Source organism: Chaetodon auriga, chromosome 10 (genome assembly GCF_051107435.1).
Source record: "Chaetodon auriga isolate fChaAug3 chromosome 10, fChaAug3.hap1, whole genome shotgun sequence".
NCBI classification, from domain to species: domain Eukaryota; kingdom Metazoa; phylum Chordata; class Actinopteri; order Chaetodontiformes; family Chaetodontidae; genus Chaetodon; species Chaetodon auriga.
The window spans coordinates 16,916,044-16,931,277 of NC_135083.1; the positions used below are offsets into that span (position 1 = coordinate 16,916,044).

The following is a 15,234-nucleotide window of genomic DNA, read 5'->3' on the forward strand; positions in this document are numbered from 1 at the left end:
GTTTGTCTTTAAGAGGGTAATAGCAAATTAAGCTCCATACTCCATTTGTCCAGCACTCTTGATGGGCTAATTTTATAACTGCTGATTTGGTCATTCCCCACATTTAGCTGGAAAGTGGTCAGGTGGTCTTCTCCTCACTGCTGGGTGTGGGGTCTTAGAAGCAACTAGCAAATGGAATCCACTTATGTTTTTTTTTTTTTTTTTGTCTCGATTTATAACGAACCTTTTTCTTAAAGAAGGTCTAGACTGTTATTTCCTGCAGACCTCGTCTTCTTTCTCTCACATTATCTCATCGTGAGGAATTAAATTACGTTTTTCTCTTCCCAGATTACCACTGCTGTAAAATTTCTACAGAACCCAAAGGTGCGTCAGAGTCCCTTGGCCACCAGAAAAGCCTTCTTGAAGAAAAAAGGTGAGGGATATTTGATTTGTGTTTGATTTATGTTGCAATGCAGGAAGCCTTGAAAAGCATAAATATGTATGTCAGAAAATCTTATTAACATTATAATCCATATATGGTTTTTTTTTTGCAATGTAGTTGACCAGAGATGCCATGCTGTCTTTTTTTTGTAGTAAGATTGGTCTATAAGGGTCAAAGGTGATGGCTGTAGCTCTTTGCCCTGGGGGGTCTAACAGGGGTCGATTTTGCTTCAGAGTGCATGATTCAGGCCCTGTGAATAAATGACACACCAGTTGGGATGCTCCTTTGGGTTCAGGAAAATTAATATTGACAAACTCCCTCTGCATTTTCAATGGAATTATCAATATTGCCTTCCAGCATTTTAACCCTTTTACTTAATTTAACTGTTATCGTAAATTTGAGGCATGGGCATTTGACACTGGGAGGTTTTCTAAGCAGGGATGGTGTAAATGTTTGCTGGCTCTTCACTTTCTTTGCAATTCATTCAGATTATTTCTGACACATGGTAGAATATTATTTGTGCAATAAAACTTGCAAAAAGCTTTATTACTCTGAACTCATTTAAGTCGGTTCAATATAATGCAGCAGTGGAAATATGCAGCGTTACGCCATGTATTTCTTAGAGCCAACCTATAGCTGAGCAATGGCAATATGTAGAGAGACAGTATGTGGCTTTACCTCAGATAAACTCTTTGTGGTGCGCATTTTTATTTCAGTTCTTTGCAAAGCAGCTCTTTGCTTCGGGGACGGGACCTCTGCAGTGCTGGGGGACTTTGCCTGCAGCATTAGAGTAGCCAAACAGTGAAAAGTGAGCCTAAAAGCTCCATGACAAGGGAAGGTAACCTGAAACCAAATCCATGGTTGCCGGCTGCTACTGCACACATCTCATGTGGCTCTAATGACTCTTGATATCTTTTGAAATTTCTTTGTCTTTGTGTGCCATTATTGACAACTAAGGCATGTTCATAATCTACTGTTGGTTCTCTCAAATGTAATAAGGCCTCATCGATACCAACATGATGTCATACTACACCACATTTTCTTCTTACTTTATTCTTTGTTGTAAACTCCAAGGAGCTTCCCTATCCAAAATGGTTTGCTCTTACTGCACTTTAAGTCCATGAAATATGTATGACGCTTTAATGCAGATTTATTTTGGAAAGTCGGTTCCACTGTAGATCTAAACAAGACCCCTCGATTTGCATAAGGACATTGATCTCAGGCAGAGAGAGGATAAAGATGAGAGAAAATAGAGCAATGAAACACTAAGCACAAAGTACGTTTGAGTAGCACTCTGAAGTAGGATAACTCTTGACTTGTGTAGTCATACAACAGTGGACCTGGAAATCCTTTACATTCAAACATGAGCCTCCCTGTGTTGTTTCAGTAAAGCGCTTTACTGTTAATATAGACCCCATTCATTTTCTTTGCTCTGTCAATTCCACCTCAACACACTAATTTCTGAGAGCAGTATTCGTAAATGTTTATGTCACAGGAAGATGTGTCAGGAAAAGGCTTTGTGAAATGCAACCTTCAATGTTTATACAGTAATTATCTAATTGTGAGTGTCATTTGGCAAACAAGTTATCCAAGTATGAAAAACGCGGGAGTATGAATTGAATTTCTTGAAATGATAAATCATGAGTCACATTTATATCGTTAAACAGTATTTCTTTTTTTTCTCATGAGTTGAGTGAAACAAGTTTGCCCTGCCCTTATTTGTGCTGTTTCAACATATCACATTATGAGTAGTTGTACTTCTCTGTTGCATTCATATATACATATATTTATGAAGCATCATTACAGGATACATGTCAGTGCTGGTGGTTCATGTTCTCAAAAAGTATACGTCACATATAAGCTTTCGTGTTGACTAGAGTGCCATTTTGAAACGATCGCTTATCCTAAATCATAATTATTGCCAGTTGGTCGCTTCCTTTTCTGTCTCTCTTGAGCCACAGAAGACTTCTGCATTGGCAGAGCAGCAGGCCAATACTCACAGTTTCCCTGTTTCTAAACCCAGCATGTATTGTCCTCTCAACCTTTTGACCTAGAAACTCAATCATCCTCCTCCTCTCACAGTCACCACAGCAAATGTGTCAGTCTTAATTTCTAATACAGTTTAATGTCATATTTATGTAAATACTTCTGGATTTTACTCTATATTAACAGCCAGAAATGTCAAAGCACACATAAAATGAAACAATACCATCTCCCGGTAGAGTGGAATTTAAATTGGATTCCTCTTGCTGCCAGTACTTACGCTGGACAGCTGATGAAGGGGAAAATAGGGCCCACTTTGATTGCATGTTGCAGAATCTTTACACAATAATCTCGCTCGTGCATATTATTTCCCAGCACATTTGTGCCCTAATCTGCACTGAAGGATGCCTCTCCTGTTACATCTCTTTTTTTCCAAAGAGATCCTAATAGTGTGGTTTATTTCAATATTCATTGAAAAATATAATTTTCTGTTTTCCTTCAACTGTCAATTTCAGGGTATGAATTGGCAATTATGCAGTCCAATATTTCTAGTTGCCCTTCTCGAGTCCTTGTTGAATAAACTGGCTGAAATATTGAAACTTTGTCACTTCGATGTAATATAAATCAGGATTTGAACCCAGAGATGTTTTTTTGTTTTGTTTCTTTTGCAGGGGAGTGGGCAAATGAATTGCATTTAAAGCCATCTTGAAGCAATTTTGCTTGACTTGTTCGTTGCCAAGATCAAGTAAATTTTATTGTGTTTGACTGAAATATAATGTGCTACAGTCTCATCTAGTGAATTGTGCCATCTACGTCCTCTACAATTAACAGATGTAACAACTAAAGAGCGTTGGGCCCCATTTTGGCACCACCATTTAGCCCAGACAATTAGCAGTTACACACATAATTACCAAAAAAATCCAATTCTCAGGATGGAGTCAACAACATTTTCCAGCTCTCAACATGTCACTTTGACCATGGCTCCTGAACTGACATCAGTCAGCTGCTCCCAGATTACCAAACTGAGTGCAGTTTGTCTGGGAAAGTAAAGAGAGCACACATACATTGTTGCATTACAGGTAAATTCAGCAGGGGAAACAGGCGCAGTACATTCTCTGTCAGTGAGACATAAATGATGCCTTGACTTATTTCTTTTTTATACCGTCCCAGTTGTTATTGAGTTGAATAAATAATGCTAATAGATTTCACCCTGAGTAGAGGGCCAGTGATCGAGGGTCACAGGGAACACAGGTAGGCTGTTGCTCTATTACCATACCTGCTATGAAGGTAAGGGTAAGGTTCATCATCCCAGATATTAATAGAATGCTGTTTGTAAGTGGGGTTATGTGGCTCACCTCTCGGACAAAAATGACAATGACCAAGGCCTGCATAGAAGGTAAAGGGATTGATGTGGTTATAAATTACTCCACGGCGCCACCTAGCCCAGGCCTTGCCTACTTTGTCATCAGTACAAGGCGATAAAGCAGGGAAATGAGAGCAGAGTCCCCTTTTTTAATACATAAATGAATACTCTATGAGAGTGGTCATTATTTAGGGCATGCTATTTTCAAGCAGTTGTACCGAACCAAATGACATGTAGAATCTCCCTCGCCAGCACACCATGAGAAACGGGTTGAAGTTGTACTCGACTTCTTAATAACCCATTGACCTCCATCTATTTATGACCTCTGCCATGTCTTTTTTTTTTATTTTTTTTCTAAATACCATATTCAAAATGTAAGTAATTTTCACTCAAGGGCAACTTCATAATTCAGGCCTTGGAGGACAGCGGGAAAGGCTTTCACCTTTTACCATCCAAAATATTTTAGTAAGCAATTTTTATAATTGGCTGTCCGGCCTAGGTGCTGACCCATAAAGTCCAGAAGTGCCAGAATTGGAGAAATGGATTTAATGTAAGAGCCTTGCTGCCTCTTTGCCCTTAAAAAATACCCAGAGAATATGAGCCACTGAAAATAGAGCTGTAAATAACCTGACGAGCAATGGGTTTTCCTTTAAATAAATACCGATCAGGTTTATGTTGAAAGACAATAGAAAACGTAGCCCAGATATGCAGTTTACAGTATTTATAGCTGTAATATCGAGGTGCCAGCACCGTAATTTCATGCCCCAATGAGAATGGCAAGGTCAAAGCAAATGCTTTGGCTGAGCATCTGCTAATACGGTGACTCATAAACAGGCACTGCGTGTATCAGGTGCACCAAATAATACAGTATAATGAAATACAGAATAGCTTTCCATTATTGTTCTTTTTTATGGTGTCGTCATTAGATGTAATTTATGTCTTAAAAAATTCATCTCCCCACAGGTCGATCTGAAATGGGGGTCCATGGGTCATTCCACAGGTTTTGGAACCCATAATAAATTTCACAATCCCCTTTTTGTCTTTTCCTTTTATATGTAAAACTCACTTTCACCTTGTTCCCTTTTCTTTTGGATCTAAGGGCCCTTTCATTTGCTGTTGTCTTCACGTCTACAATAAACAGATCAGAGCATGCAACATAACTTAGCAAGATGTAATTTGACTAGAAAACAGCTTTAGGAATCTCCATGTGTTTTATTTTGAATTGAAAGAAAAAAAACCTTTGTTTTTTGTCGCATAAACAGCATCAAAGGCATGAACAGCCATTAAGATGTACATACATTAAGCTTGATGGTCGCCTAAATGTGTATTATTTACAAAAGACTTGACATTTCAAGGTGAAAGGAAAAACCTGAAGCATGTTGTTATTTCTTCTCATTTGGTGAAACTGAGATCCTAGCATGTCTCACTCAATAGTCTGCCACCATGCAGTCTGCTGTGGTCAGATGAATCAGGAGTCCAGGGACACATTATTGCTTATTTGACAGTGCAGTCTGACTGCACAAACTCAGCACATGGCGCTCACCACTTCCTGGCACTCAGGACCTGCTGTAGACTACAGGCCGGCCAATATTTGCCTTCAATTATTCAACAATTTTCATGGCCATTTGAAGTCCCCGAAGCATTTAAATAGGTGACGGGAGGGACCTCCTCTTGGTGTAAGCTGTGTGGTAGATTATCAAAGGATGTCTTTATGCTTTTGGGCTGCTGACACAGGGACAGGTTTGAGTAGGATTTTTGTTCAACCTGCTATTCAGGCATCTGTCTCACAATTATGCCACTAAAACAGACATTAAAATGGGAGGAATCATTAATTAAATGGTTTGTTTATCATGTTAGCCGCCTTAAGAAATGAACATTTCTACTTTTCCTGTTTACACAGTTTCTATTATTAATACTCCAAGTGGATGCTGCTGTATGCTTCCTCTTGTGAAAACCACTCAAGGTCAGGACCAGAGAGATTAGGATCTCTGTGCAGTTACTATCAATGAAAATGTGCAGGCATCTCTTGAAAGACAGCAACTGAACCATTTCCAATTGCTCACTTTCTCTCACAGGATGGAGGAAACTTATTCTGAGCTTGTGTAAATTCTTCAAGTCCTGTGGGAACAGTTCAAGCAAAAATTGCCCTCACAAAGGGGATTTTCTGTCAATAAGCAAGGGAAATGGCTAAAGGAAGTAATGGTAAAATGTTACCCTGTCAGGCCAAGATAAGCAATACTCAGCATCGTAATCTGGACTTTTTTTCACCCTAAGGTAGACCATGCTCAGTAACATCTAAGAACTAGCATACATTCCTTTGTCTTCGTCCTAATTGTTTAGCTATAAATTGGTTAATGTTGTTTTTTAACGTAGTTCACCAAAAGTTGTAATTATTTTCCTTTGTTCAGACCAAGATGCTCATTACGAGATGAGACCCACAGCAATGGCAGCATATGGCGCCTGAAATAAAATCCTTTCTTGCCACAAAAGGAGATGTTCATATTAGATTTTTTTTCCTCCCATCTGATTCTCCATCAGGGAGCCCTTTGCAATTTAATCATCACTAAAATCATTAAAAAGATCTGAAGATTAAATTATATTGGCATTTGCAAAATTATGTAATACATTTACATTACAATGAAGAAATTAAAATAATGCATTTTCACTGTCTGGGGTGTATGAAATCTCCACATGGGAAATATAACTGGAGAAGTGGACAGACTCTTATTTTCTTTGCCTTTGGTGGCAGTTAATAGGCTCGCAGAGTTTCAGATTTCATTGTGTGAACCTTTTCACACCATCTTCCTGTGATGGATGTCCATGAAACAGAAACTCTCAGTGGCATATCTGAATTATGAAATGAAAATGCATTTTTGAGAAGGGGGCAGGTAAAATTGAATGAAGATTTGACATACTTTCCCTAAATTGTAGTCAAAAGATTTGTGTGGAGCTGGGGAAGTATTTAAGCGTACATTATGATAGCTAAGGAGCCATTTGGTGTTTCCCATTAACACGCAGTCACTAAACCTCCTCCAAATGTCTTAAATGTGTGTGTCTTGATTCCAGGGCTGACGGACGAGGAGGTAGAAATAGCCATTCAGCGCTCTGGCAGCACAGAAGAGGTCCTGCCTCTGAGCCCTGTGGGGCCCCCACATCCACTCCATGCAACTCAGCTGGTTCCTGCACCGCACAGTGAGCGCACACATCCTTTTCTCCCCTTTGATACCTGGTGCATATACATGATATTAATATTTATGTGCACCATCTAGAGTCTAATTCAAAACTTAGAGGTCTTCCCTCTTGTTTTTATTCATTTAAACTCATTAAACAGGATTGTCCATAGCTCACCAAATACCAGGATCTTTACAGTGTTACACACATGAATGCCATACAGCATTTTCCTTGATTGTGAATTGAGACACAGGGAAGACGACATTGCACAGCACAAGCTCATGAAGTCTCTTGCCGTCCTGTTTCAAGGGGTTCCACCCTGGCGAGACCCCACACTACGACCTGTATCTTTATTACCTCAGGAGGTTATGAGTGCTGTCCACTGATTTACCAATGCAGAATGAAGTCCGCGTAATGCTTAACCCATATGACAATGATTCCAGATGTATTCCACCCTCATTTATTACCACACTGTCCTTGACTCCCCTGGCATCTCATGTTTTGTAATGAAAGTGATGTTGATGGGATGGCCATGTAGTTAGGGAGACTCGCGGCTCTCTGTCCATAGTGGGGGGTTTTATATCAAAACGGCTATAAGGGAGCTGCATAATGAGGTGAGAGCGGGGAGTCTTGTATGGGGGGTCATGCTGAAAAGAGGGGGCTACCTCCCTTTGATGTCCTTGTTATGGGGACGGTGCACGGGGACCCGCATCCATCTCTGTCCAAGTAATGGATACTCTGATCTCTATTTCCACGCGGTAGAAGGACAGGAAGGCCTCCACTGAACCCAATAAATTTGAGAGGAGATTGGAAAAACGGGGGATGGAGACCACAGTTCCACAGCTTAAGTGACCAAATAAAAAAAGGAAGATGGCAGAGTGGAAGTGGTAGAGGAAAAGGGAGAGACGCAGGAAGAATGAAAGGTCCTAAAGGGGGAGAAAAGAGCAAGTGAAGACCCCTGGTGATGCAGTGAGGCTCGTTCAGGGTCAACCACCTATCCCAAGGACTCCCAGGCCTTTCAGCAGCATGGTGTTCTGGGATAGGTGACAGCCTATCGCAGCTATAATGTTGATGAAGACCCAAATTTATGTGGTTACCATATGGATGCTGGAGAATGATTCAAAATTTTTGATACAAAAGGTTACAGGTTCATCCCTGAATGCTGCGGCAGCAATGAAACGTGCCCTTGACTGAGGAGAATAAAATAGCATTCACCTTGAAAATATACCATATAGTCCAGTATGACAGTGGGTCTCTCATTTTATTTGCATGTCAAATCACACAAGCGGTAAGGCACAAGATCAATTTAGTTTACTTACTTGAAGCCAGAAAACATGTACCACATAACCCATTAGGTGAAATCAGACCTATAATAGAATATCAATGATGTACGTTAGTGGCCTAGCCTCTAATCATTTCCTATTCATTTAGGCCCCATCAGAGTAAATAAAAGAAAAACTCATACAGTATATTTCCTCCAGACCTGTTTGTTGTTTAGTGACATTTTCAGTTGAATGCCTCTCTTATGTGGGGAATTTCCACTTTGACAGACAGTTGGCCTACCCAGATGACAGCTTGCACAATGACACACTTTCACATTATCTGTCACTCAGCAAGACAGTCAACTTTAAAACACACAAGCACACACACACACGCACGTAACCTCTTCAGTTGTTTAAAGGTTTATAGACACTCTATTAGGGCCCACCCCAAAATAAATGGAAGACGATGGCGTGCTTTCTCGAAGAGCCGGATAGAGAGTGTTGTTTGCTCTGTAGACTTGCCCTTTACAGGTTTTTTATTTACCTTTTTCGTAAACAACTGGATAGAGGAGTGCAATGATTGTAACATCATGAAGAGAGAAGTTGTGTAACGCTGTGCTCATTAAGTGTACAAATACATTTCTTAAGCAATGTGTACGTTTTTTTTTTTTAATCTTAAAGAACCCGACCAATGGGTTTGTATTTACCACAAATTGTGAAAGGGTACATGTGACCTTAAGTCATTGGATTCCATTGATCAAAATTAACAAATCAGTTAGCGCATTCTTAAAACGTGCTTGTGCTGTCTAATCCATCACAATGAACATTTACATTATTTCTCCAACAAGTTTCATTATCACAGTGAGCTAATGAAGGGCCTGTGATTACAGCAATGCAATTTCTACGAATCAGGATTTTCCCTACCATTTTAAGTGTTCTTTCACAGCGCCTGAGCCGAATGAACAGGACACAAAACTATGCCGCTGTGTTTTGATGTCTCACGCTCACACACACACACACACACACACCCAGATTCATGGGGGGGGGGGGGGGGGTGCGCACGCGCAAGCAAGAGCTCTCATCACGTCAACAAATTCTCAGAAATGCAACATGGGCAGACGAAAGTTTGCTGAAAAAGTCATGGTTGTGTGTGCAGAGTCAGATATTATGTTGGAAAATATGAAAATGAAATTGCTTGAACATGAGAGTGACCTGCATCAGACTCACCTACGCGTTGTGTTTGAGCTGCAGGTAGAGGCTGTCCCGCAGAGCATCTGTGGGATGAGAAATGTGTTGTGTTGTATCAAATGAAAAAAATGCAAGTCTTTGCTAAATTCTGCCAGTAGAGCCTCCTAAGTGTTACACACTGGTCCTTTATATCAGAAAATACAGAAAAATTTCTATGAAAAAATCAGTATGGATTTTATAGACTTTTTATAGGGATCTGCATCTAAACTGTGCAACCATGCAACAGTTATGTAACACTAAAAAAGAGGAAACAATGGCTGCCTGGAACGGTACATAGAAAAAAATCTAACATGCGTTCAAAAATGCTCAGCAAAGATGTTATTTAATTTATTGATGATTTAAGACACTGCTCTGTAAGTTTCATGTCACAGTGTGTACACAGATTAATGTACTTAATATGCCAGTGCTGGGAGAGCATTTCAACCATATTAAAGTGAGTCAGTATTCAAATCAGTATTTTACAGTGTTCAGCTGATTTATCCTTCTCTCCAGGTCCAACAGGCTACAGATGGAGAGACTATGGCGCCCTCACCATCATTATGGTGGGCATCGCTTTTGGTTTTCATCAGCTTTACAAAGTAAGTTACGCCCCGTTTCTTCTGCTCTGTTGAGTCTGTTTCCTCACCGACTTTGTTTTCACAGTCACAGTATACATATTATACTTTGCATCCTGAGATCTGTCCGTGTTGCCTCTCCCTGATATTACATTTAAATTGGTGGGCTTAGCAAGTACATCAGTTTGTGATGAATTATGGTGCCAGAATAGAAGGCGCCTCTGCAGTATGTAACATCACTCTGGTCTTGTTATTAAACCTACCCTGCTTTACGTCAAAGCGTGATCTCATTTGAACCCCTTCTTTTTAACCTCCCCTTCCCTCCTCCCTCCCTCTCAGATGTATATTTTTTTCCTTTAAAAAATATAGTTGCTAACACAGCACACAACCATTTTTTTGACGTCCCACCTTCTAAAAATAATCACCCTAGTTTTATCGGGCTTAGCAGCCCTTGAACATGAGCTCATGAGGCCCCTTGTCCCCGGTGACATTAATCCCATAGTGGTTGTTAGTAGTTGTCTGAGTGGCATGTGGAAGCCATTACTCTCGTTTTAGAGGAGGACAGGAGCTCTAGCAGTAGCTCTTGGCTTAGATGACAGGCCGTTCTCCTCTGTGTGTGTACAGGAGAGAAGGGGAGCATGCGTATCATGTACATGCATATGCCTACCTGACCCTGTCTGCCTTTCATAATGCTGCACAGGCACATTCAGGGTCTCCGGTCCCTTTTTCCTCTGGCCCTGCAGTCTTTCGCTGATGAAAATACGCACTGTACCAGTCCACTGTTTCCTACATACAGCAGGGTTTGCCAGCCACTGGTCGTCTGGGAGGTGGGATTCCCTGGCGGGACAGCACAGGTTGCTGTCATGTCACTGGAGCGTAGCGCCAGTCGCACCATATGTCCAGGCTTCTGCCCATACTTTATTTATGTTATGGTGCACCTTGTAAACACCACACTCCCAGCAACCCACTTATTAATTACCACGTGTTGACACTCATTTAATCTTTTTCTCTAAAAAGTGTTTATTACTTGCGCTGGTGTGGCTGCTTGCCACCTGAGCTGGAGAGAAAACCTGGCTCAGGCAGCAGAGAGCTGCGAACTGGCTGTGAGCAATTAAGTGATCTTTATTCAGCCTTAAAACCAAAACAAAAAAAAAAAAAGAACCAGTGTGATTTTGAATGCAGTTCAGTGGGGCCCTCCGAGGGTCACATGGACATTGATTTTATTTGGTGAGCTCGGCTCAACGCAAACATGTAAAGGATCCAGTCAGACACTCACCAGCTGCTCATCTGGTTAACACTCACACTGGATAACAAACATCCTCATTTGGCTGTCAGACATACATATCATTTTGGTAGAGTTCTGTTTATTCAGTGGCAGAGAGACGATAAACAACATGACATTGTTTTTGGTTTTGGAAGACTATTTTCAGTGTTCACCACCATGTTTTTCCCTGAAGGCCTGTCTTTTTGCTTTCACTGTCTCTTCCTGGGTTTCATTCATTTTTATTGCTGGAAATATGTTTTAGCGCTGCTCCTAACAGTTACTTTCATCGTAGATTTGTCAGATTGTTGCATCTTTAAATTGCTTTATTTTTTTGACCAAGAGTGAATGAGGTAAAATCAAGAAAAGCAGCAAATCTGGAACCAGCTAATATGTGACATTTATGCTTGACGAACTACTTAAAGTTCAGGTTTTTTGAGTGAAGCTGTATGAGGTATTATGAATGAATCCTCACCAACCCTTTAAACTGGCCCAGAAGTCACATAATAACTAAAAATTGATAAGTACCTCATACAACCCCACTTCGAATAATCCAAACTATCCCTTGAAATGACTAATTGATTATCAAACTTGTTGATGAATTTTCTAATCTACTAATGGTTTCAACTCTAGATGTGTGCACGTACCTCTATCAGTTGCCTGGACACGCTGCAGAAATACATACACCTAATCAGGCCATTTAGACAATGAGGCGCTTGTCCAAAAAAAACAATGCATTTAACCCTACACTACCAAGTCTATGTGGCCCTGTCTTTTCTTCATCTTTCTGCCCCTTCCCACCAGAGAGAAGTGTAATATTATACCGTGCTTTTAATTGCAGAAATACATCCTTCCCCTCATTATGGGCAGCCGAGAGGACAAGAAGCATCTGCAGAGGATGGAGAGCAACATTGCGGCAATGAGTGGCACGCTGACACAGACAGGTGAAGATTAATATCTTCATCACTTTCTCCCTCCTTAACATTTTCCCTCATTTATCTGTCGCCAAAATCGGGGGGCCCCGCACGTTTTTAACAAATGACGCTGCTGTCATTTCGCTTTAATTTGAAATTGCTTGTTTACTGTCAGGCTCGGGCTCAATTAATTACGTTTCGCTGAAAAGCTCTTAACCTCGGAATATTAATGAGGAGTTGGGAAATGACAACTTTTCCTCCCCCCGCCCATCCTCTCTCACTCCCCCCTTCCATTCGTCTCCCCCTGCACCAACCTCACCCCCATCCAAACCTCCGCCGCCATCATCATCATCCACCCTCTTCCCCGTAGGTGGCGAGAAAGTTCATTTTAATTTTCTGTGCGTGTGTGTGCAGGATGTGCGTGCGGCATGGCACTGTGTGGCGTCTGGGCTCAGCACTGGCCCTAGTGTGATTAAGTGCACGGTGACAGGTGCGGCTCCCATGTTGGACAGGTGAGGAATCTCAACCTGGCTGTCAAGCATGGAGAGAGAGAGAGAAGCAAGGAGAGAGATGCTTTCCTAAGCTCTTTGTCAGTATAATTAAAAATCCAGGGAGGCGTAAATGAGAGAGGCACTCTGAGAAAGTTTGGTCTCGTTAGCAGTAGTGTTGAACTGGAGTGTGTTTTCACCTGAAAGGTACCAATCCCTATTAGAGATCGGTGGCCTTACAGAAATACAGGCGTAGTGGAAACTACAGTTTTTAAAGAAGAATAATAACTAGAGTTCTTTTCAGGATACTCAAGACAAGCTGAGCAAAAGAACCAAGAGGAAGGCAATAACAGGGCATTAAATCAAACATTAACCGCAATTCTAAAAAGGTTTTGAGTTACTCTTCATGAAATTGTTTCAGTGGCATGTTACATAATTTAGGTCAGTGTTTAACTTTTTAATTTGAAATATGAATTCAAATCAAAAGGTTCTTTTAATCAAATGAATTCCCTTTAAAGGTAATAAAAAAGTCACATTCAGGGGTACATGAGCTGCGTGCACCTGTCTGTATGACATAGCAAAACAAGATAAGACTCTGACTCCGGAGTTGTTTATTCCTAAACACTGTTCCTAAAGCCAGTGCCTCTTTCCCATTTTCCAAATCCATGTGTGTGCCTTTAGGTTCAGTAGAAAAACTGTACGAGTTTCCATCACACCTGTGGTTAGCCGGTTGCGAGCTGTAAACAGACAAAGAGAGGCCAAAACAAATGTTTCCTTCACAGGCTGTTCTCTTAAGTAGAATCATGAATACAGCCGAGCTGGTTTAAACACAAGCATCCTTTGTTTGATCGTCCCTTCATCTCCAAATTAAAACAAATTTAGTGCTTGAGTTTACAGCCCCTGTCACGGACCAACATCGTGTAGATGAAAATATGGCTGTTATCATTTTATCCAGTCACACCCATGCTATTGTTTTCTGGCTGGCTAAGGTAGGTGGAGGCCAGCAACTGTGTGAGATCGCGTGCAAGGTGTGCCACCCGGAATCTGATTAACAAATATATGTTCTTTTATGGTCATTTTCTCCCAACTATGCAAACACATTTCCTCTGGCTATTTCACTGCCCATTCTTGCTCTACTTATCACTTTTTGGAGATTTGCCAACTTCCAAACCCTGTTTTGTTTGTCGGTGAAGACACGATTTCCCAGTCAGTCCTGCTATGTTTTGCAGTGAGTAGGTGAGACTACAGTGGGGGAAAAGAAAAAAAAAAAAAAAAAAAAACCTGGGTCTTTTCTTCAGCCAGTGTGGGGAACTAATTTGCTATGACTGCAGTGGCCAAGCTGCTATTGTAGTTAATGACTGTTGTAGTTAACAGTTGGGGAGAGGGGTTGCAATTACACTGAGAGTTTTCTCCCCCTGCTTTCCCTTTGTCTTCCTCTCCCTCTCGCTCCCTCTCTCCTCGCTGCACTGAGTAATAGCGACCGACTGCCTCCCTGCTGCCAATTGCTTGAACCCCCTTTTGTTAAAGTTCATGTATTTCTCTAGTGCCGGGCGCAATGAGGTGATGTATCCTTTTGAATGGGGACCACATTAGTCTCTCTCGCCAGCCCCAGCTCGAAAGTAGGGGCCCTGACTCCCATTATGATTTGCCTACAACTTCACACAGACAATTAATGAATGGATCTTGGAACTACTTCAGCGCACCCAGGCTGTAATGGAATTGTGAGGCTGTTTGGGCACTCTTTGTCAGTGGGAGCCATATTGGTGACCAGCTGGCCATTAAAGACAGAGACAGGCCTGGACATATGTAGTGTACATTATATCGAGGTATTTACTGAATAATTTACTGAATACACAATGTGCACCCTCCTCACAGCAGCTGCAAGGCTCACACATCATCTTGTCTCCGATTCTCTCTCTCTCACACACACACACACACACACACACACACACAACCGCAGCTACAGCCTCCATCTGATTCATGCCTGGCCAAATTCTTTGACTTCATTATTCTTGGCTTCATATCTGTGATAACTGGGGATAAGAAGTTATGCATTTTTGTCAAGTCTCTGAACAGTACAAAGGAGTCAACTTTTGTGGAGAGACATGAAAAGAATTGGACCGTTTGGCTGAAGTGGCTGAAAAAGCGGTGCCAGTGGTAATTCAGGAGGCACAGCGCTACAGGCTGGCAGACTGTCCCACACATCTGGATAAGCTGTTTTGTGGTGAGGTGGAATCAGAGACTAATAGGGCAGCTCTTGGTTTAGCGTGCACACCCTGTCATACTAACACCTTTTTTTAAGCAGGGATGGCCGCGGTATTTTAGTTTTATTGCCGTCATCAGAGAGGCTGGTCACACTCTGCATCACAAACGGAGTAGCTAACTCAAACTGTTAGCACAATGGTCCGCAGCCTCAGCCGACGATCCTGCTCCAACTCGTGTCCTGGAGGATTCTGCAAGCATGCAAAGATCAAACGTTTCAGCACCCCACCCATATTGATACAACTCCACCCATTTAAACACAGGTGTCACTGCAAGATATTAGCCTCTTTGAAAGATCAAATATTTT

The 15,234-nt window shown here is 41.4% G+C and overlaps 1 protein-coding gene across 2 annotated transcripts in view; it reads left to right on the top strand.

Annotated features, from left to right (window-relative positions):
- Nucleotides 1-15,234, top strand: part of pex14 (peroxisomal biogenesis factor 14) — a 47,247-nt gene that overhangs the window by 20,302 nt on the left and 11,711 nt on the right. For both annotated transcript variants that reach the window (XM_076741494.1, XM_076741495.1), the window contains exons 3-6: nucleotides 328-412; nucleotides 6,834-6,959; nucleotides 9,941-10,026; nucleotides 12,105-12,207. In XM_076741494.1, the coding sequence (XP_076597609.1) occupies nucleotides 328-412; nucleotides 6,834-6,959; nucleotides 9,941-10,026; nucleotides 12,105-12,207 (400 nt within the window). The remainder of the gene's footprint in view (nucleotides 1-327; nucleotides 413-6,833; nucleotides 6,960-9,940; nucleotides 10,027-12,104; nucleotides 12,208-15,234) is intronic.